We start from the raw sequence: 24572 nt of genomic DNA, 5'->3' as shown, positions 1-24572 counted from the left end.
GAAGGTTATCCCCCCCAAAGCAAATGATTTTAGGTCGGAACGGTATAACCCTAGCCAGCCGAGGAGAGATTTTTCGCGACAGGCTGGACAGAGCAACCCGCAGACAGTGAACGCCGTATTCAGGAAGCCAGTACAACAGGTGCTGGAGAAAGTAAGGAACGAGCCCTATTTTAAATGGCCAGGAAAGATGGCTGGAGACCCTTCCAAGCGTAACCAGAACCTATACTGCCACTATCATCAGGACCATGGGCATACCACCGAGGATTGCAGGAATCTATGGAATCACCTAGATCAGTTGGTCTGAGAAGGGAAGTTACGTCACCTTCTGCACCCCTCGAGCAGCCATCCCGGTCAAACAATACAAGAGTCTCGAAAGGATGTGTCCTTAAGACCCCCCGCCGAAACGATACATGTCATCCTCGCCGCACCAGGAAGAACTGGGCCACCCATCCCCAGGGTACTGGCTGTTGATCGGCCCCCTTCCGAGGACAGGCAAAGGGAACCAAAAAGGTCAAAAAAGCGAAGCTCTTTGATACTGGGATTCTCGGACGAGGATAAGAGAGGAACTATTCAACCTCACGACGATGCCTTGGTGGTTACGTTAAGAATTGGAGGTTTCGATGTGAAGAGGGTGTTAGTAGACTCGGGAAATGCGGTAGAGATAATGTACCCCGATCTATACAAGAGGCTGAACCTGAAACCAGAAGATTTGACAGCCTATGACTCCCCCCTTCTCAGCTTCGAAAGGAGGATTGTTACGCCAAAAGGGCAGATCCGACTACCCATACAGACTGGGTCGAAGGTGGTGGAGGTAAATTTTATCGTGGTCGACGCTTACTCACCCTACACCGCAATAGTTGCCAGGCCATGGATCCACGCCCTAGAAGCCGTATTCTCCACACTTCACCAAAAAGTAAAATACCCATCTAGAGGACAAGTAGAAGAGATCCGAGGAAATCAGGCCATGGCCAGGCAGTGTATGGTGGCCGCTATCTTACATCGACCCCGCGCCGAGTCCTCGGCCCCTGAGAGCTTATAGCAACCAGCCACCTCGGCAAAGTAAGGCGATGGGCTAGCCGAGGAGATAAGGTGCAAAAGTTTAGATAAGATCGTTGTCAACAACGACCCGGAGAAGTTTTTTTAGGTCGGCTCTAAGTTGCCTTCTCAAGAAAAAGAGGAACTGGTCAGATTTCTCAGAGGGAATGTCGATGTATTTGCATGGGACGCCTACGACGCCCCGGGACTTGATCCTAGCTTTATTTGTCACCACCTGAACGTCAATCCCTCTTCCACTCCGAAGAAGCAGCCACCCCGACACCCTTCAAAGGAACATGCTAGTGCCGTAAGAGACGAAGTGGCAAAACTGAAAAAAGCGGAGGCTATTAAAGAGGTCTTTTACCCCGAATGGTTGGCAAACACGGTGGTGGTAAGGAAGAAGACAGGGAAGTGGAGAGTCTGCGTGAAATTCACGGACCTGAACAAGGCGTGCCCAAAGGACCTATTCCCCCTTCCCCGAATCGACAGATTGGTGGATGCAACCGTGGGTCACCCTCGAATGAGCTTCCTGAACGCCTTCCAGGGCTATCATCAGATCCCCCTTGTGCTAGAAGACCAAGAGAAGACGGCTTTCATGACGCCCATCGGATATTATCACTATAAGGTGATGCCGTTTGGGCTGAAGAACGCAGGCTCAACCTACCAAAGGATGATGACCCGGATGTTCGAGCCACAGCTGGGCAAGATCATTGAGGTTTACATAGACGATATGGTTGTGAAGAGTAAAAGGGTGTCCGAGCACGTGAAAGACCTTGAAAAAATCTTCGCTATCTTAAGGGAACACCGGTTGTGGCTGAATGCTTCCAAATGTTCATTCGGGGTCGGGTCTGGGAAATTTTTAGGGTACATGGTAACCCACAGGGGAATAGAAGTAAGCCCCGATCAAATCAAAGCAATTAACAGCCTACAGGCTCCTTGGAATCCAAAGGAAGTGCAGAAGCTCACTGGCATAATTGCAGCATTAAACCGGTTCATATCGCGATTAGCGGATCGATGTCGACCTTTTTACCTCCTGATAAACAAGTGGAAAGGGTTTGAATGGTCAGAGGATTGTGTTAGGGCTTTCCAGCAGCATAAGGAATACCTGTCTCGACCACCCATCATGTCCAGCCCTGAGGCAGACGAGGTACTGTTTGCGTACGTCGCTGTAGCTCCCCATGCTGTAAGCCTGGTACTGATACGGGATGATAATGGAGTGCAGCGACCGGTTTACTATGTGAGAAAATCGTTACATGAGGCCGAGGTGCGATACTTACCTTTGGAAAAGGCAATTCTGGCGATAGTACATGCCACCCGGAAGCTCTCTCATTACTTTCAGGCGCATACAGTCATCGTTCTAACTCAGCTCCCCCTTCGAGCAGTGCTTCGAAGCGCTAACTACACAGGAAGGATCGCCATGTGGAGTGCGCTTTTGGGGGCCTTCGATATTAAATATATGCCCAGATCCTCTATCAAAGGTCAGGTCCTCGCAGACTTGATAACGGAGTTTGCTGAATCCACCTTAGAAACAATAACCGAGCAAAAAGACATGGATGGAAAGTCGGTTGGCACAATTTTAGCAGGAGGAACCTTGCATTGGAAGGTCTATGTGGATGGCGCAGCCAACTAGAGAGGATCCGGAGTCGGAATAATTTTAGTATCGCCAGACGGTGCTGCCATTGAAAAATCACTGAGGCTCGGGTTCTCGGCTACGAACAATGAAGCCGAATACGAAGCCTTACTTCAAGGGATGATGATGGTTCAAAGATTGGGCGGAAGAGTAATAGAAGCATTCTCGGACTCCAGGTTGGTCGTCGGACAAGTGATGGGTGAGCTGGAAGCCAGAGATACTAGGATGCAAGAGTATCTAGGACAAGTCAAACGCCTACAGACGAGTTTTGAGTCCTTCAATCTGACGCACATTTCCAGGAGTGTAAACACCCATGCGGACTCACTGGCCACTCTCGCCACGTCCTCGGCGCATAATCTGCCGCGAATGATCCTTGTTGAAGATCTAGTCCAGGCAAGTCCCATTAGAAGAAACCCGGCCCAAGTCCATCAGATCAGAAAGAGTCCCAACTGGATGGACCCCATAAAGAACTTCCTCCAAAACGACATCTTACCGGAGGAAAAACTAGAGGCCAAGAAGATACGTAGAAATGCTCCTCGATTCTGGCTATCAGAGGACCACAAACTATATCGGCGCTCCTACTCTGGACCGTACCTACTCTGCGTACATCCAGAAGAATCCGAGTCTCTACTTGAAGAGTTACACGAGGGAATTTGTGGAAGTCACACCGGAGGAAGGTCGCTGGCGCACAGGGCACTCACCCAAGGATACTGGTGGCCGAACATGCAAAGAGAGGCCCAAGAATACGCTAAGAAGTGTGATCAGTGCCAAAGATTTACCCCAAATATCCACCAACCCGGAGGGGTTCTCAACCCCCTCTCTAGCCCATGGCCGTTCGCGCAATGGGGTCTTGATATTGTCGGACCTTTCCCCAAAGCTGCGGGGAACAAGCGATACATAATAGTCGGAACCGATTACTTCACTAAATGGGTGGAGGCTGAACCTTTGGCCAACATTAGGGACGTGGATGCCCAGAAATTCATCTGGAAGAACATTATCACCCGCTTCGGAACTCCACGTACACTCATTTCCGACAATGGTCTTCAGTTCGACAGTAAGAGCTTTAGGGAGTATTGCCGCGAGTTTGGGATCATTAACCGATATTCCACCCCCGCCTACCCCCAAGGAAATGGGCAAGTCGAGGCCGTGAACAAGGTCATAGTGAACGGACTGAAGAAAAGGCTGGATGAGGCAAAGGGAAGATGGGTAAAAGAGCTCCCGCACGTCTTATGGACCTATCGGACAACGCCGCGACGCTCAACCGGTGAGACCCCCTTTTCGATGACTTATGGGGCTGAGGCCGTGCTCCCAATCGAGAACAACTTTCCCACACTGAGATCTAACTCGTTTACCCCAAACGGTAACGACGAGTTATTGGGAAGAAGTCTAGACCTAGCCGAGGAAAGAAGGGAAAAAGCAACGATCCATATGGCCTATTATCACCAGAAGCTGAGACAAGGGTATGATGCCAATGTTAAACTGCGACCTCTAGGTCCAGGTGATCTCGTGATGAGGAAGATTCTCGGCAGCGCAAAAAACCCCTCTTGGGGCAAGCTGGGGCCCGGTTGGGAAGGACCATACCGTGTCACATCCGTGGCCGGGATAGGCGCCTACTATCTAGAAGATTTGGATGAAAAAACTGTACCTCGACCATGGAATGTAAATAACCTCAGAAGATATTATTATTAATGAAAATGGCTTAGCCCATGTTTTGTTTGGTGATTATCCTCTGCCTACTGGTCCATTTACGACTATTCATAGTTTTAAACAGAACCTAAGTCCTGAATGGCTTCTCGGACCACAGACTTAAGGGAAATTATTACTTATGGCAACTATTCATAGTTTTAAATAGAACCTAAGTCCAGCATGGCTCCTCGGACCGCAGACTTAAGGGAAATTATTACTCATGACAATTTATACAAGTTTTAAACAGAACCTAAGTCCTGCATAGATCCTCGGACCACAGACTTAGGGGAAATTATTACTTATGGTAACTATTCATAGTTTTAAACAGAATCTAAGTCCAGCATGGCTCCTCGGACCACAGACTTAGAGGAAATTATTACTCATGCCAATTTATACAAGTTTTAAATAGAACCTAAGTTCTGCATGGATCCTCGGACCACAGACTTAGGGGAAATTATTACTTATGACAACTATTCATAGTTTTAAACAGAACCTAAGTCCTGCATGGACCCTCGGACCACAGACTTAGGGGAAATTATTACTTATGGCAATTATTCATAGTTTTAAACAGAACCTAAGTCTTGCATGGCTCCTCGGACCACAGACTTAGGGGAAATTATTACTTATGACAAATTGGGAAATTATTACTTAAGGGAAATCATTTTAAGGCGTGCGCACAATCTGGCACCATTGCAACCCTCATTCAAATTCGCTGCCCAACATCCTTTTTATCTTGACCATTTACATTTATTTATGTCGTTGCAAATGTTTAAAAAAAAAAAGAGGAAGCGGTACTAGCATACATCCATAGAAAGTAAAGCAAACACTCTATATTAATATTCCGAGGACAATACAAAGAGAGGTCCTTACAAAAGAGCGCAAAAACAGGACGACTCTCATTCAAAAAAAAAAAAAGAAGAAGGGAATACAAAAATTAAAAGCCTAAAAGCTAAGCCTTAGCAGGAGGATCTTCTTTTTGCTCGGGCTGAGGAGGAGGAACCTCGATGGTAGGGTCCGTGGCAGGATCCTTCGCCTTATCAGGCACAGGGATGGCATCAGGCACCGCCAGATCCTACTCCGAAGCCGCTTGGGCGCCATCAGAATTCTCTCGGATCTCCTAAGGATAGAAGATGTTCTCGGGCAATCTTAGCGCCGAATCCGCAGGAACTCCTGCAACATCAAGGGCATGAGCCCATGAGATGCTGCAGTAGTCCCTGCACACCTCGGGGATCTCCTCGGATAGCCTGACCTCCGTTTCTTGGACCCCGAGCTGGCGAGAAGCGCTCTTTTCAGCCTCTGCAGCCTCTCGGATCAGCTGAGCCTCCTCTTTGACCCGCCGCAGCTCATCCTCGACTTTTTGCAAGGCAATCTTGAGATCCAGCACTGCCTGCTTCTCAGTGGCAAGGTTGATCTGGGTCGAGTACAGCTCTTTGCGCTGATCCTCTGCCTGGGTCTCAGCACTTTTCAAACCGGCTTCTGCACTCTTGCGCCGTTTCTCCGACTCCTTGAACTTCTCCGTGAGCTCAAGGTGATCGTGCTTGAAGGACCCTAAGGCTTTCTCCATCTCCGTCAGAGACTGGGTCTCAGCCTCAGCTCGACTGCGATTATCACGACAAAATTCCTCAGCCACAAATACCTGCTGAGTAATCTGCGAACGAAACAAGATTGGTTTAAAATTTAACAGGGTTAAATAAATTAATAAAATAGTAAAAGGATAACTTACCATCGCGAGATCCCTTTTGAGGGATAGGAAAATCTCGGGCTGAGAGAACCGCCTATAGGCCTCCATATCCCGAGGAAGGAGTAGGGGTTGCTCCAAGGCATCAGCCACGTACCCTGCTCGGCCCTGGTTATACTCTCGGATCGACGAATTATAGGGGATGGCAACCCTATCTAGCTCCAACTTGGAGCTCCATGTACGCGGGGTAGTGCGCACCTCAGTAAGGTTCTCCTCATCTCGGCTTTCTGCGGAGTTACCCCTTCTGCTCCTTGGCGCCAGGGTGGCTTTTTGCTGCTTGGTCGGCTGGACAACCACCTCACCCTCCTCAGGAGTGTCAACCGGCCTTTTCTTCTTCAAGTCCGGATTAACCTTGAGGCCTAGGTCCGAGGGAATCTGAGAGACCACAGGAGGAAGGGTCTGGGCTTGTGACTGGGTTGGTCCTTTTGATGATTGACCTTTCCCTCGGGAGGCCATCAACTCCCGTAAAGTTTTTCCCTTCCCGGCCATGGGTTCTATCTCTTCGTCCAAGGGGTCGTCCGAGCAGGTTATGATTATGGGAGCACCAACTGCGGAGTGTTGATCCTGCTCTCCTTCAAGATCAAAAAGCTCAACCAAGGGGGCTTGCTGAACCTCCTCCTCGAAATAAAACTCGTCTATCTCTTCCTCAAGGGAAAGACGAGATGATTTGGCTTCCCCTTCAACCGGAACAGCAACGCCAGGCTCGTCTGGCGGAGGTAGTTGCTCTGCTAGATAGGGATCTCGAACGCCGGGTAATACGACTGGTGGAAAATCACGTTGAGCTAGGAACCCGGTCTTAGACACGTCAATCCTAGCCAACCTCGGACTGCCAACCCTTATGGCGTGACTGATAGCTTGGAAAGAGCGGCTTAGAGGTTGATAGCCCAGAACCAGATGAGCCGCACGTAATTGTCCGTCCTCAGTAACGTAAATTTCCGACCTTAGAAGGTAGTTCAACGCCGGCACATTCACGAGGTTTAGCCGAGGAGCGACATGAACTTTATCTGCAAACGTCCAAGAAAAGTGGGATTAGTTCATGAAATTTTCCAATTGTAAAGAAAGCGAGAAAAATAACCCCCCAATGCTAAACCCTTTCCCGAAAAGGATTGGCCCTAAAGACGCCGCACCTGGGATTCCTGCCCGAGTTGGACAATGAATACCATCGAACCACTCCCCCGAAGCAATAAGGAAATCGTTCTTCACGGTCTTATTGCATATTGGGAGACAAGAGATCAACCTAACGACCTCGGATCGGGATTTAAGATAATACCCTCCGTTCTCGATGCAGTGACACTCGTACAGATAAACCACATCGTGTCAAGTAAGGCCTAGATTCATCCGCTCGTCTAGGACATCTACACAGCCTAGTATCTTGAACATATTTGGGGCACACTGATGCGGCGTCAACCTATGGTTGAACAGGTATTCCCTTGTAATCCTACGCATGGGAAGTGTCATCCCTCCCTCTATGAAAGCAATCATGGGGATAACAACTTCTCCCTCGCCTCTATCTGTCAATACTCCTTCAAGAGGACAGTACTGCAGCCCCACCCTCGGGGGAATGTAGTATTTTGCCCTAAAGGCCTCCATAGCGGCCGGAGTATTTACTAATTTTTCGAATCTACCCATCTGAGCTATACTGGAGGAATGAAAATAAAGACCGAGGAGAAAAATAAAATCCAAGGAAGAAATCGAAGCGACGAACGAACGGAACTTACAGATATCTTCTCAAATGACTGGTGAGGTAATCGGAAAGCTCTTCTAGGGAGGGCGCTTCGCAGAAACGATTATGAAGATCTGAAGGAAGGAGGTGCTCAAGGATTTCTGGGCGCTGGAGTTCTCTGGAGGTCTCTATTCTGATGTGAGGATAAAAAAAGAAAAAGGGAGCCTCTCTGACGTCTTATATATCCGGGAGGAGAGAGAAAAGATCGCTCTTGCCTAAAAATTCGAGAAATAATGATGGCCGTTCGATCCACGCCTCACCGTTGGATGAAGGGGACAGGAAGCCTCCGGAAGTAAATGGCCGCGCCTCGTAAATTGTAGCGCGCCTAAAGTAACTGCCCGCACGCGCGCCCTAAGCCTTCCTTACTTCCATCCTCTCACTGACATCAAAACCCCGCTTTTCTCCTCGGAAGGAGATAAAAACCGGAGTTTTGAGGGGCTATTGTGGGGCCCGGCCCAAAATAATAGGCTAGTTAAATACGAGCCCGTCCGAGAAGCATCGTGTCCGAGGAGAAGTCATAGCCAAAACATTATTCAAGCCCAACTGCGGTAAAAGAAACCTGTCCAAGGAGTAACACCTCCTCGGACATTACGAAGTCCGGACCAAGAGCTCGCCCCAACCGTTGCAGTTCACCCTCCAAGCATATAAAAAAGAATAAAACCCAAAATATCTCGTGGAAAGCTGCCACCACCACATTAAATGTGTCACAACCACCCTCTTGGCCGCATTAATGAGGAAAAGACCCCTGAACAGTACTACCTTGGCCACTGCAACTCACAAGGGAGTGATAAGGGTGTCTGATAGGACAGGTGCTCAAGTGGGGGTTTAGATGATCAACAAGAATGAGAGAGCTATATAATGTAGTAGAGTCCCCCAAAGAGAGGGACGAAAAAAATGTATTCGGCACTTAAGAAATAGAATCTTCTGTTAAATATCCATTCTTGTGTTTTTGTTCCTGCAATAATATTGTCCATGCATCAAACCGACTAAGCTCACTGAGGCTAAGTTCTTTGACCCATCCTCTACAAATATTTATTGTGTGTTGCGCTTGGGCCAAGGCCTGATCAATAGGGTTTGGACCAAGAAAATCATACAACTACAAATATATATGTCAAAAAAATTACAATAATTAGACATTTTAGCATCTTTAAAATGAACACATAAGTATTTAAATAATTACCTCAACAAATAAAAGGGAAATTTTTTTAAAATTTTCATCCCATTGCCTCAACACATTGCTTAACTTGCACCACAGTAGTATAAAATTGGAAGGTCAGAGGCTTTGTTGATCCGCCGCACCACCAAGTCCACCACACAATTGCAGAACATTTTGATCAGTGCTCTCTCTCTCTCTCTCTCTCTCTCTCTCTCTCTCTCTCTCTCTCTCTCTCTCTCTCTCTCTCTCTCCTTTAGGCTACATTGTTGCAATTCTGTGATTTACAATGTAAAAATTAACAAAGCTTCCATGTGAATGTATGAATAATAATGGCAAACTAGACTAGACAAGACAAACAAGGTTCTCCAAGCTTCTGTGTAGGCCCCTGTGTGACTGTGCTCCTGACCTGCTCTGTTACCCACTTTCCCAATTACCAGGTAATGCACTTTTCTTTTCATTTGTTTTCTTTTAATTTTCCTTATAATATATTATTTGATATTACAATAATAAATATTATATATATATATATATATATATCATATGGCATTATAAATGTACTTGATTAAAATATACTACTATATAACATTTAATTTATTGATAAAATAATATAATATGTATTAAGTTGTTGTTTATTAGATTTTTTTTATTATGGGTTAAAATTTTAATGATTGTTTGTCTTTTATTTAGCAATCTTTAAATTATTAGTATTTTTTTAAATCTCAATCATTTTATTTAATGGGTGATAATTTATTTTGATAAATCTAGGTTCATAGGTAAGTTTAGGATTATTGACACATTCTTGAAATGTATATTGATTATTAAATTATATCATAAATTACTATTCTAGATTTCATACACACAAAAAATTAGTTGTCTAATTTCATGTATGACCCCCAAAGATAAATTTCTGACTTTGCCACTGCTTCTAGTCATGTCCTTTTAAAATAAAATAAAAAAACCTAAATGCAGAACACAGTTGGAATACGAAAACAAGAGGAATTAAATACTCTTTTACAAAACTAAGAGAACATTCATGCCCTGAATAGCAATAGTGCATTTGAAAATTAATAAATATCTGTATTCTTGGTTTGTATTCTATAATATTACTCTTAAATAGTTATTGTAGGAACACGATTTTTGTGGACCCGATCCTTATATGTCAGATCTTGGCCCAAAAGGTCCCACACAATGAATTTTTTTGTAAAGTATGGGTTGGAGAACTTGGTTTCAGTTAGCTTAAACGGTTTATTGCATGGGCTCAGGGGATATGGATACAAGAACAAAAAGAGGTAGCAGTGAAGAGAGGTCCTTCTCGGAAGATCAGGTCGCAAACTTGATTAATGGACACAGATTCATGCAAATAAAATTTCTCTACAGTGTTTCCTACTTCCTTTTTCTCTTTTTCGTCCCCTTCTCTTGGGGTACCTTTAAATATTATATAGGCTCTCTCCTATTATCTGGGTTTTACACTTGTTGATCATCCAAACCCCTACTTGAGTACCTGTCCCATCAGACACCCTTATCAGTTCCTTGTGAGTTGCAGTGGCCAATGTAGCACTGTTCAGGGGTCTTCTCTTCATTAATGCCGCCAGGAGAGTAGTTGTGGTGCATTTAATGTGGTGGAGGCAGTTTTAGCTGAGATATTTTGGGTTTCCTTTCTTTTCACGTGCTTGGAGGGAGGACTATAGTAGCCAGGACGCACCCTTGATTTGGATTTTGGAATATCCGAGAAGGAATTACTCCTCGGACGTGTTCTCTTCGCCCCAGTGGGCCTAAATAAGGATTCTGGGTCACGACGTCTCCTCGGACGGGCTGTTTCTCGGACGGGCCCAGGGCCCAGCCAACCTATTATTCTGGGCCGATCCCCACAGTTATCAATTTGCTTTATTATCCATTATTACTCTTAATTTGATATATATTTTATTTTATATTATATGAAAAATAAATATTTAATAATATATAAATAAAAATATATTTAATAATTATTTAATAGACATTTCCTGTCTTACCCATGTCATATTCTTTTAGAAATTGTTGCGTACCCCGTACCCATGTCTATGCTTCTTAGGAGATAAGTTAGTAATATTTTTTCAAAGTAAAATTTTTTTCAACCTATATTTAGATTTTCTAAGCCCGGCATCTGATATAATAGCTATAGATTTTTTCTATATATATATATATATGCTACTCAATCACATCCTTTGACACCACAATATTTAAGCTCCAAAACACATTTAAACTGAAGAAAATAAGTAAAATGTTTTCTATGATCATGGTAAACCTACGTTACCTACCCATGTATATTAAACAGTTATAATTGTCATTTTACAACTGTTGTTGCAGCTATATCACTGTACTGCCTATTATCCTCACAAATCATATGCTGTTGCACTCTGTTACTTATGAATTGTAATATTAATTTTTTCCGTCTTTCCAAAAGTCTTGAAGATATATCTGACATAACAAACATTGAATTGTAAGAGGCTTTTTTTTTTTTCCTCTCTTTTAGATGTCAATAAAATTTTACCTCGACTAGTAAACTAAAACAACCATTTCATTTATATATGAATCAGATCTAAACATATATTTTAATTTAAAAAATGGCTTAATACGAAATTTCAATGGATTTCTTTTCTCAAATATGAATCTTTGTTTCAAGAGAAACAATTTTTCTAAGAGTGATCAGTGAATGTTTTAATTATAGGTGGTTTGATGCCTTATTTCAAGTTTCAAAGTGAAATAAGTTTCAAAGGGGTGGTTCAATGGATAATTTGACTTCGTAGATTAGGGATGGGGTTCAACTTAATTAACAGGACATATAGAAGAAATGCAAATAACAATGAAAAATAAAGCAAGTAAAGAAATTCTAAATTATCAAGTACCAAGATTGAATTCTAAATAGGGGTTTTTAAAAAATAAAAATAAAAATTTAAGCCAACCCCTTGAATTCTAAGTTTATTGAATTCCATTGGATCTTGGTCATATTAAAGCCTATTATTACACTAACAACCAATAGATTTGAAATAAACATATTTCAGATCAAATGAGACTGACAACTAAGAACTTGACTCAAATTTCAATAAACATGATTAAAGTAAATTACAAAGTCACAAAAGAGCACTTACAACTTACAAGTATAAATTATTCACAAAGCCCAATAAACTACGAGAATATCTCTACAATTATCTCTATTATGATTTCAGTATGACAATATCTTTCTCTAGACTTTTCAAGATCCTTGCTTGTGGCTGCAACATTACTTGCAGCTCGCAATGCAATTAATCTAAGAACTAAACAATGAAAATTATGAGTCCATCCAAAAGCATGTATTGATTAATGTTTGATTTAAAAAAGAAAAAAGAAATACACTCTGCTTAATAACAAATTTCAATGAATCTCTTAACTACTAAGAATCCTAGTGGTCAACACTATATATTGAGGGTCAATTCTATGTATTTTGGATCTAAGTGGACAATAGTCATTAACATAAGCATATCTTTCTCTAGACTTTTCAAGATCCTTGCCTGGCTGCAACAAAACATGCGACAACCAATGCTATCATATGTCCAGGATTATTCAATTCGTTTTTATTTCAAAGTTAGAACATAAAATCAACTCTTACTCATCACCAAACTAGATTACACATTCAAGTTGATGAGTTCATTTTCTTGTCAACAAACTCAAGTTTGTTCCTTCCTCCAACAACAACAACAACAAAAAAAAAAACCTCAAATTTGTTCAAAAATTATTTGATTAACTTGGCTTTTCCCTATATAATAAAATCATGACTATCATACCCATTCACAAATATATGTTATTAATTAATATTAAACCTTAATTTTAATTAGTCGCAATATGTGGGAAAATGTAATATAATTATTTTATAAGAATATAATATAAAATTTGTAGGGTAAATAATGCATGTGTTATTTAAAAGTATTTTCTATTCTTATAAGTTTTATGTAATGGAACATATATACTTTGCATTTAACAACAATGCATAGTGAGATATATATGTATATATATATATATATATGTATATATATATATATATATGTATATATATATATATATATATATTTAACGGTAATTTAATAAAAATATTTAAATTACATAATTATAATATTATTTTATATAAATGGAAAAGATGTTATTAAAAGGATTTTTTTTTCTTAAATATATCATAATTAATTGACTAATTTGAATATATCCAAGATTTTTTTTTTTTTTTTTGAGAAACATATCCAAGAATATCAATATATAAAAAAAAAAAATACACACCATCATTCTATGCACATGTAACATTAAGTTTAAATTATTATAGAAGTTTAGAATTGTAGTATTTTTTCTTTTCTTTTCAAATATAAGTATAATAATGCCTATGTTAAATGATGTTTGTTTATAAATTTTTTTTTTTTTTTTTTAAAAAAAATTTAGATTCATCGACTTATGTTATTAAAAATATATATAATTTTTGGTTTTACTAATACGAAGATAAGAGATTGCAAAAGTTTTTCTATTTTTATATATAAACTTATTCATTTTCATATCTTTCGAGATTTTCCAATTCGTGTCTCAAGAGTGTCTGCTATCAGACTATCACCAATACATGCAATAGGCCGCTAACAATAGGTGAATCCCATACACTTGTCACCTGTAACTCCTATGTTGTGAAAGAACTCATTGTACGTATCCATAACATAACAGGTGATCCTTATTCATCTTAAGAGACTGTAATGTAATGGTACCTACACATTTTGACGCTGACAGAACTTATTCCACCAGTTTTCATAGCTTGTTGAGGCGAGTTGTAGACAATTGCTATCAAATCAATCCACTAATAAGCTACTTTAATTTCTCACCACTCACAATTTGTCACTTCTGGAGTCATAAAAAATAAAATTTTAAAAAGGTGAAATAAGCTGTGTTACCCAACTCTGCGAAACTTGAATATGTATGTTTGGATTGGAGGGAGATAGAAGAGAGTTTGGGAGAAGGTTGTTGGAATTCTAAAATTTATCACATTCTAGTTATCTTTCATTCTCCTCCCCTTTCTCCCTCCATCCAAGCATAGGGAGTTTTCATGTGAAAATGAACTATTTTAAACCTTAAAAATTAAAGGGTGGCAATAAAAGGGCAACAATATCCAAAGTACAAATCCTTAAATATTGAGTTTCACCAAAACCAAACACAAATCAGAAATCCTACACATAAAAAGGATCATAGCTAAGTATCAAACTTCAAGACCTCAGTGGTCACAATGCCAGTATACAACCCAATTTAAAGCCCAAATAATGAAAGACTATTTCAAAGTGTTGAAACCACATCAAATAAACCCCCTTTCAAGCAACACACTCAAGTGATAAGATTGTCATTCAAAGACAATGCAGCTAGCTGATCAGCAGGGCCTTTTGCCTGTTGCTGTGCAACATTCCTCAGGACCTCCATAGCCTCTGCAACTTTCGCCTTCAAAGCATCCGGTGACTCAAGCAAATGCAGCACCTCAGTCTGGTCCATCTCCAGAAGCATACCAGTAACCTTAGCTGCTGATTCATGCTCCAGCTGATCCACTAGAGGGTATAAGGCTTCACCCAGCATCTGCCCATCCATGAAAAAGAGAGTCAACATCAGAATGCTAAATCCCGAACACAGAAATTTACAACCATGGCATCAGACACAGTGCAAACTAAAACAAATAAATAAATAAGGTCAGGACCCACCGTTCTCTGCTGCTCAGGTTTAGCATTTGCAAGAGCTGTAGCCAAAGCCTGAATGGGCATGGGCTGTCCCAGTGCAGCATCTCGCATTGGCACACCACTAATGTCGTAAGGAACTGATAGCATGCCTCCAGCCATACCTTGCATTGGAACATCTGGCATGTTGCGCCCTGGTGGATAACGATAGACACGTCCCCTAGGAATCATCTGCACAAAGAAGCAGATTCATTTTTAATCAGGCATTTGCAACCCCCCAAAAAAAGTAAATAGTGTGCAATAATACATACAGCCAGCTCCAAATTTTTGGCACTAGGGCTTGTTTGTTATTTTTGTCACTAATGTGCAAGAAATCAAACACAAGTAAAATAATAATAATAAATAAAATATCAACCAAAAAAAAAAAAAAGAGAGATAGCGGAAAAATATCCTTTCAACTAACCTGCTGTTGCATCAGTGCCATAGGCTGTTGGGTTTGTTGCACAGGACCAGCTCCACGTCGTCCACCTGGGCGCTGGCCCTGCTGACCCTGCTGAGGCATAGGAACAAAGAAATTTGGCATTGGAGCTCCTCCAGGCCTCATTCCAGGAACAAGTTGTTGCTGGTAACCAAACCCAGCCTATGAAAAAAATTGTTAGAAAACCATTATCAACACTCAGAAAAGCAGATGGAATACCAGTATAGAAATCACTAACCAATAAAACATTCATAAATAAATTATCACTTCTTCGAGCCTTCGGAATAAGAAATTCTGTTCCTGATACATGCTCAAATGATTTCAAATGAACACTTACCACAAACACCATGAGACAATTTTTAAACTGCTTTTGACTAATATACATGCATCACAAACAAAGATTCTTTTTTGAGTGCTTTGGTTTGGAAGAGAGAGAGAGAGAGAGAGAGGGGGGGGGGTCCAACTTTCATATGCAAATCTCATCTCCAAAGGCATTACAGTAATTCATCCATTTTGTCCGCAATTACTTTTCTTAATGAATTTTAATTACACTTAGAACTTATCAAAATTTCAATTACATTTGATATAAAAAGAATTTGCTGCTCAAGTTAAGTTTGAAAATGAAGAAACCAAAAAAAATCAAACTGAGAATGATTCATTTATACTCAAAATGAGTTAAAATCAAATCAACCTGGGGGTTCAAATTGATATTAAATCTTAGAGCATTAAAAACTAGGAAGCATGGGTGCAGATTAGGGTTCGGGTGCTGGTGCGGTGCAGCAACACGGTATTTTTTGAAAAAATAGGACATGGGTGCGGCAGGATACGTTTATTAATTAATTATTAAATATATTATTATTTATATTTTCTATATATTGCTAAGCACTTTTTTTTCATATAATGGTAAACATATTCCAATTTAAGAGCAATAGTCAATAACAAAGGGAATACTAAATACATAACAATTACACGATGTTCAGAAATTAGAATACAAGATCGAAAGTTTGAAACTAAAACTAAATAAAAGATAAGCGTTCAAGACAATCAAAGAAGAGATGGAGGGAGTGAGCCATGGGTCAATGAGGCAAAGGAGAGATGGAGGGAGTCTCAGGGAGAGCTGGAGCCTTGGGTTAGAGAGAAAGAGAGAAGATGGAGAGATAGAGAGAGAATTGAGATGATTTTAGGGATTTTCCTTTAAAGTCAGCTGACAAAACGGTGTGTTTTTATCTAATATTTTACGATTTTTTTTTAACAAGAATTTTGGCCCATATCGGACCAATTTGGGTCTTATGTCGAACCAAATAGGGCCGAATCTGAAAAAAAAAAAAAAAAAAAAAAAAAAAAAAAAAAAAAAACCTTCCTTGGCCGCATGGCACATCCGTGCGAATCCAACTCGGGTGCACGGCCAAATCGACACACCCATGCTTCCCACAATAAAAACTCCTATGAGCCAAAAGTAATGGCTAGCTTTAAAGAATTAATCAGTTTCAAATTAGGATTAAAAGCTTGGCTTGCTTATGAAACAAAATATAGAGAGTAAATCAATAATGAATGACTTCCATGCCCTCAAAAATTTTAATTGATAATAAGTAATATTTTTGGGGTAAAATGCCCTAACGCCCCCTCAACTTTAAAGTAATTGCTCTTGCACTCCTTAAACCTTGCTTTTGCCAATTTAGTAGATAAACTTTGATACAATAGCAATAAGACCTCCTTAATTTTTTTTTAGCCAATTTAGTATTTGAATTTTGGTATTGTAACAAATAAACCCCTAAACTTTGATATTGTTGCAGTTAGACCCCTTCATTTTCATTTTTAAAATTTCATTTGGTGCAAAAAGTGGTTAAATTGGCAAGAAAAGAAGAATTAAGGGGGTCTTATTGCACTTGTATCAAAGTTTATCTACTAAATTGGCAAAAGAAAAAGTTAAAGGAGTTTATTTGCTACAATACCAAAGTTTATGTACTAAATTGGCTAAAATAAAAGTTTAAGGGTGTAAGTACAACTACTCCAAAGTTCAAGTGGCGTCAAGGCATTTTTCCCAATATTTTTTTTAATGATTACAAAGAAATTATTTATTATATTATGTACTAAGGACATAAAAGTAAATTTATACAAACTACATTTTCTATCCTCTCACTTTTCTACTCAACCAAACAAAAGAGTTTTCCATCCCTCCACTTTTCAACTCCCTCAACCAAACACACTAAAGGAAAACTAAAATCTCTTCTACCCCCCCCCCCCCACTTTTCCACCCTCTCCCAAACACACTAAAGGAAAACTAAAATCTCTTCTACCCCCACCCCCCCACCCCAACTTTTCCACCCTCTCCCGATTTTCTATCCTCCCACTTGTCCATCCTCCCAACCAAACGGACCCTTATAATTATCCCAACCAAGAAGTCCTCAAATCGGTGGGAATTCAATTGAATTGAATAAGCAGGGTCAACTTAAGGCTCCTATTGTTCTGCATTTTCCTATATGTGGTGTAATTGAAATTCTTAATGGCAAACCAAAACAAGGACCCAAAGTGGCAGAAAATGACTCAACCAAATAGCACTGAACTTAGAATTTTCTAGGAGATCGTATCTTAAGTTTTATTCTTTGAATCCAAGTTGATCTTTTATTAGTTATCGTGTTTGGGGGCTATAAGAACAGTATCAATGAAAAGTAATACAAGAAAGGGAATAATGAAAAGGAGAAGAGAAAGGGAGAACGAACACACGATGCCTCAATGTACGCAAAGAATAGATGGAGTTATATTGAGTATTTTGAGCATAGAGGCATGTTGGCCTTTGTGCGCTCGTTTCTCCTTTCTGCTCTCTTTTTCATTATTCTCTTTCTTGAGCTACTGTTAACGGGTATTGTTCATATAACCCCCGAACATTATAAATTCATCTCTTGCCCTTCCTTACAAACCAAGCTCAGATCCTTGCACTTACCTATCAAAACCTAACACCTCATGTATTTGTCTATCAAACTTCCAGCCAATTTTGAGCCCCAACCCTTTCTACAACTCTAAGCCCTTGATCAAATTTTCTCTTCCCTACAAAACCCCTTTAGATAGTTCATCTCTTGCCCTTCCTTACAAACCAAGCTCAAATCCTTCCACTTACCTATCAAAACCTAACACCTCATGTACTTTGTCTATCAAATTTCCATCAAATTCCAGCTAATTTTGAGCCCCAACCCTTTCTTCTACAAACCTAAGCCCTTGATCAAATATTCTCTTCCCTACAAAAACCCTTTAGATAGTTCTAAACCTTGGATCCACAAGTCTTACTAAACCTTTCTTGAAGATATTCTAGCTCTTCCACTTTCCCAATATAGTGGTTGTTGGGTAAGAAAACTAAATTTTGAAGCCCTTTCACGCTCATGAAAAATATTTCCTTCAAAACAAATATAGCCTAAGATACCATAACTCGCAAAGACATTTAAAATTTTAGTCTAAACAAGCTATACAAACATTTAACAAATGAGGGAGGAGGGTAGATATGTAAGAAATAATTAAGTGTAATTACTTGTGGAGGAATTAGAGCCGGAGGTGCTTGCCCATACAAAAATTGTTGACCAAGACCCGGAGCACCAGGAGGGTAAATTGGCACACGTGGAGCCATAGAAGGTGCTATAGCAATTGGCCTCATTTGTGAAAATTGAGCCTGCATAAGTAAAACAAAATAAATAAATTTACAAAAGGAAGAAAAATTCATCTATAATCTGTTATTTAGAAGGCTTGGGTAAAAGGTACTCAGATGAAATATTTATTGGTATAATAAGATAGGGCCTTTCTTTTTTTAGGTACATCATGGTTAAAGGCAAAGATCATGCTTGAGTTCTCTGGTTGATAAAGGTGGGCATGGTTGATAAAGGTGGGCAGAAGGAGTAAGGGCCTAATCTTGTGGGCAACACCACCATCATGTAACATCCTTGTACACAGGATGTATACAAGAAAGAACACAAATTCAAGCAACATAAAGCATTATCTAAAAGAAAGGCCGAAGGTGGAGTATCAGGAATAAGCATGATATTAGAGGTTAAAGCCAATATACGTGCTTGTGCTATATGGTTGAAGAAGGTGGGCAGAAAGAGTACGAAGGGTAGCCTTGGGGGCACTACCACTATAGCACTATCCTAATAGTGGAGTATTGCTCTAAGCATGATATTAGGGCTTTTGAGGTGTAAATATTCCCATTCTCAAGATCAAGCTGCTTCTCCTTGGTGTTTCAAAATGGAGTTCACATGCAATTGAGTTTGTCTTTGTACATTCATAGTCTTTGTATGCTCCTCATATGCATTTGTTCCTTAATTGCTAAAATCCTTTTGAAAAAACAAAAGGTGAAGCAACAAAAATGTACACTGAGATATGAATCTGCTCCTCATTAATCATACCTGCAACCTCGCCCTTCTCTCTTCTTTCCGCTGTGCAAGTGCAACATAGAGAGGTTTGCTGACAACCATTTTACCATTCATGGCATCAAGCTGAAGATAAAGAATAACTAATCAGTGTTCGGCTGCATATTCAAGACTTCAAAGACCCACATATAGATATAGACTTACAGCTCGAGAAGCTTCTTCAGAAGTTGAGAAAGCAACAAATCCAGAACCTCTACTAATTCCATTGGGATCACGCATGACCTGCAAAGTCAGAACAAATTTGTTGCAATACAAAGTGAGTGGGAAATCAGGATTTCAGGTTTTCAGCAACAAACATATTTACAAACCTTGCATGAAGTGATTGTACCAAACTCTGCAAACAAATCCTGTAGTTTTTCATCATTGATACTATCATCCAAATTCTTAACATACAGATTCAACCCTTGATATTTGTCAACCGTTTCCTTCATACTCTGCTCAAATCTTCCTTTCAATTCAAGCTCTCTCTCAGATTTTTTTTGTGCCTTTCCAACATACCATTCCTTGTCATCATGTTTCCTACCATTCAGTGCCTCAACCGCATTAGCAGCGTCATCTGCACTTTCAAAGTTGACAAAACCAAAGCACTTTGATCTTCCATCAGCATCCCTCATCACTACAGCACTGGTAATTGCTCCAAATTCACCAAAAATATTCTTCAAATCTTCATCAGTTGTCGCTTCCGATAGATTTTTCACAAAAACATTATTAAATTTGGTTGTATTAAAAGCACCATCTCTTTCCTGCTTACGAAGAAAGTGTCCAACATACACTTGTTTGTCATTGATCAGCATGCCATTTAACTTGTCTATGGCATTCTGTGCAGACTCTTCACTTTCAAATTGAACAAAACCGTAGCCTTTGGACTGGCCATTGGCATCAGTAGCTACCTTGCAAGAGAGAATACTTCCAAAAGAAGAAAAAGTATCATGTAATGCTTTGTGGTCAATTGCCTTGTCCAGATTCTGCACATACCATGTTACATGAAAGAACAAATATTAAACAGAAACACAACAACTCAGTCAAAGCTTTATTACCAAAAATATAAATACAGACAAATCAGTGCATGCTATGATATTCTCTCCAGATAGGATGGGGTGGGTTCAGTTTACGCATAATACTAGAATACATTCTTGGACTCCTTGAGTGGAATGCAGCCAAAGTAACAAAGATCTAAGGATCAATTCCTACAGCTCCACTGTATAAAGCTATGACATTACCATATATACAAGAGAGAGAGAGAGAGAGAGAGAGAGAGAGGTTATAACAATCCAAACCAGAAATGCATTATGCCAAACAAATTAGAATGATGGACACCTAAAAACTAGTGCATCCTAGATATTATTTTCCAGACTGATGCACAAAATATCTAACTTCAGATGGAAAAAAAAATGTCCCAACCAGCCAAACAACCACAATTAGCTGTAAATGTATGCCTTTACAGAAATGGTATGAGAGAGCAGCCGATGTATAGATCAGCAAGAAATAAATACCTTGATAAATATATTTGCGGTACCACTCTTGCGTATGCTAGGATCCCGATGAGAATACATGATTCTGATGGGCTTGTTGTTCAGTGGAGTGAAATTCAGTAAGTTCAATGACCTCGCCGCTGTAGGCAAGAAGACATTGTTATGAAAAATAAAATGTTGAATTCAAATATACCAGAGGTATTCGCTGCATGTTACTTTCACCACAGAAAAACATTTAAAATAAAAATACGTCAAACTTGAGAAACAAAGTAGAAAAAGGCCAATATAACCATGGAGTGTATATATATATATATATATATATATAGCAGATGAAATTGTTGCACCAAACCGTTATTGAGAATATTTAAGCTGTGCAAGTAGAAACTGTACGCAATTACCATGATAGTGACATAGCCATGATTAATTTGTTACGACTTTGCAAGTTCGTCTATTCAAACTTATTTTAAGAGGTCTATGTGTTAAGTCCAATTGAAGGATAGATTTTAAAGGACTACTTAATAGTTATATGTGTCCTAGGGGTAAAACAATTTCCAATTTAGGTTTTTATCTAACAAGTTATTGTCAACATTCAATTAAAGGAAGTAACAAAGGCCATGACCTCGAACATAATAGAATGGGTGAAAAGAATACATGTGACCATCCTTGACTAATCTTGTTAAGGATCCATAGCCAAACCCAAAAAAAAATTTGAAACTAAGACTTTGTAATTGTTGTTGTATGGCCAATTTGAATTCATGGGCAGTACTGTAATTTTTCCAATCCTTGCTAATTAAGGCTAGTTGTGCTAAACACGCCAATTTGGGTAAAACAATTTCCAATTTGGGTTTTTATCTAACAAGTTATTGTCAACGTTCAATTAAAGGAAGAAACAAAGGCCATGACCTCGAACATAATAGAAAGGATGAAAATAATACATGTGACCAACTCTAACTAATCTTGTTAAGGATCCATAGCCTACCCCAAAAATAATTTGAAACTAAGACTTTGTTATTGTTGTTTTATGGTCAATTTGAATTCATGGGCAGTATTGTAATTTTTCCAATCCTTGCTAATTAAGGCTATTTGTGCTAAACACGCCAAGAGACTAGTAGCTCATCGGCATAGCTTGGTCTCTTTTATAAGGAGAACTAGGGTTTGAATTCTCTCTTCCCACTTAGGGCACGTTTAGTACACTAAACAAGGATTACAACAAGAATGGTAATCTTTATTACTAGGAATAAAATGTATTATAATGGAATAACTAAAACTATTAATAAGTTTGGTTGTGAGTGGTAACATTAGAATCAAACTTAAGATATATTTTAGGAAATATCTTAGACACAATTATATTTCTTTGGGAGAGAGATTAGTTTTTTTTTAATTTTTTTTTACTTTCATAATTGTCATTTACATATGGAAAGTTTGTTTATTTAGAAATATATTAATTTTAGAAATTATTACACCTATTAAAAAATAGCTATTACAACCCTTTTAGAGAAAAAATTCTTAAGTACTCCCGGAGTACGAAAAAATGGTGCTCCCTCTTCTCACATTTATGGTGAAACTCCATCATAAATTTAATTAATGGACCCCACCATGAATGCGAGAGAAAAGAGCACCATTCTCCGTGTTTCGGGAGTACCTAAGAGTTATTCCTTTTAGAGAGCTATTCATAAGGAATTACTATTCCCTGCAATAAAAACATAACCAAACAAATAGCTAAACCATTTAAATAATTATTACATTACTGAATCGAAAAAGGGTATTTCTACTAAATGTATTCAAACAATAGAAGTCAAACTAGAATTCCTAATGCTATTCGCACAAGAATGGGTCCTCCTTACATACATTTGTGCTAAATGTACTCAAAATAATAGACGGGATTGATTAGGGGTGGCAATTCCTGTTTGCATGTAGGATTCGTGTCGTGTCAACTCATGAGTATCCGACTATATGGATCAACACTCACCCAACATGTTTATTAAACAGATCAAAATTCTTCAACTCTAACACGACTTATTTATTAAACGGGTTAGTCATGTCAACCTGTTTATCAGATTTTATCAAAATGGAAAAAAAATTATGAAAAAAAAATCAAATAAATATATTTAATATAAAATTCAGAAGTAACGAATAACTGCATCACAAATAATCATTCAAAATTAAAGCATATCTCAATATCACAAATAACCAATCATAATATATTGGTGAAATGTCATTTAATTAAACGGGTCAAACAGGTTCCATTGGTTGAACACTAACCCAACCCATTTATTAAACAAGTTAGTCGTGTCAATCCGAATATGACAGGAACCCATTAAACCTCAACCCTCAACTCATAACCCTAGGATTGATTAATGAAAATAACTAGTGTTTTGAGCAAAGGGGGAATTTGAACAATGTCTCCATTAGAAACAACACTAGGCCGTTGCCGACCAATTGAGCTACATAGCTCTTGACTGAAGCCACGTTAGCCTTCGTGTGTTCTTTTCTCCCTGCCTCTTACACACTGAAACCACTAAAACCCCAATTACTTTCTCTATCAGACAGACTAAACAACAACAAAATGCAACATCAATTTAATACTATATATATCAAAATCACATAGCTTCAGTACTCAATTCACAGATTAACACTGATCCAAAAATAGAAATACTAATGAAACATTAAAAACCCTAAAGGCACTCAATTACTCTAATAGGACAACAAAATTTAGTCCAATTTAGCCCAACGAATCCATAAAAAGAAACCCTAACCCTAAGCAAGAGACTGACCGTCCTGAGGGTTGCTATAGTTAACGTAACCATAGCCAAGAGATCGCCGATTGCTCAAGTCCCTACAGACCCGAACCGAAACGACCTGACCGACCTGGCTAAACAGATCGTAGAGCTGCGAGTCCGAGACGTTCACGTCAAGATCTCCAACGTAAAGCGACGTCGTAACGAACTGGTTCGCTCCGGCTCCAGCACCAGAAACGACACCGTTCTGACCCGACACAGGAACCTGAATCTGCGCCATCTCACCAATCTAGATCCTTCTTTTTTTTTTTCTTTTTTTTTCCCTCTCCTCTTTGTGCTTAAACCTAGAGAGAAAAAAGAACAAAACTGAAATTTCCAATAAACCCTAAAGACCTGGAATTTTTTTTTGGTTTTTTGAAGGAGGATAGAAGAGGAGAGGAGGGGTAATATGGGGATAAACTGTTCGGAGAACCGAACGGCAGACGACGGAGGAAAAGGACTTGAGTTTTTTTTTTTTTTTGGGTTTTTTTTTTATTTTGTGTTTTTTTGGTGGGAGGGCAGAACAAAACTGCACCGCATTTGGATGTGGGTAACTGTGAGGGTTATATAGTGACTTACTAGTGAGAGTCGGTGGGTTTGGATGTAAACCCTACTTTGATTTGGACCGTCGGATTTGATTTTGTTTTGAGGTTTGATGCCTCCACCTGGCAGTTTGGGTCTTTGACGGCTACAGAGCCGTACCGGTTTGATGATGAAGGTCTGGAACGAGAGAGTGGGGGGATCAGGCGTGGCGTGACATTACTTGAGCACG

At 39.5% G+C, this 24572-nt stretch overlaps 1 protein-coding gene across 1 annotated transcript; it reads right to left on the bottom strand.

Moving 5' to 3' along the window:
• Positions 1–14097: 14097 nt before the first annotated feature.
• Positions 14098–24339, bottom strand: LOC115974153 (polyadenylate-binding protein 2-like). The gene is made up of 9 exons (XM_031094373.1): positions 23798–24339; positions 21045–21163; positions 19860–20516; positions 19696–19773; positions 19528–19617; positions 18660–18797; positions 15125–15301; positions 14689–14892; positions 14098–14566 (listed from the first exon to the last, which is right to left on the bottom strand). The coding sequence occupies exons 1-9, from the start codon at positions 24039–24041 to the stop codon at positions 14324–14326; spliced, it is 1950 nt and encodes a 649-aa protein (XP_030950233.1). The 5' UTR covers positions 24042–24339; the 3' UTR covers positions 14098–14323.
• Positions 24340–24572: the final 233 nt, after the last annotated feature.

The sequence above is a fragment of the Quercus lobata genome, chromosome 2 (assembly GCF_001633185.2).
Source record: "Quercus lobata isolate SW786 chromosome 2, ValleyOak3.0 Primary Assembly, whole genome shotgun sequence".
In the NCBI taxonomy this organism is placed as follows: Eukaryota; Viridiplantae; Streptophyta; class Magnoliopsida; order Fagales; family Fagaceae; genus Quercus; species Quercus lobata.
The sequence above is the reverse complement of the archived record's forward strand: the minus strand, read 5'-3'. Positions and strand labels throughout refer to the sequence as shown.

Coding starts and splice junctions, on each gene's coding strand:
- LOC115974153 (XM_031094373.1), bottom strand. CDS start 24,041: ATGGCGCAGATTCAGGTTCCTGTGTCGGGTCAGAACGGTGTCGTTTCT. Junction 19,618..19,695: donor CTGAAGAAGCTTCTCGAGCT/GTAAGTCTATAT, acceptor CTTTATCTTCAG/CTTGATGCCATGAATGGTAA. Junction 15,302..18,659: donor CGGCTCTAATTCCTCCACAA/GTAATTACACTT, acceptor TTTTTTTCATAG/GCTGGGTTTGGTTACCAGCA.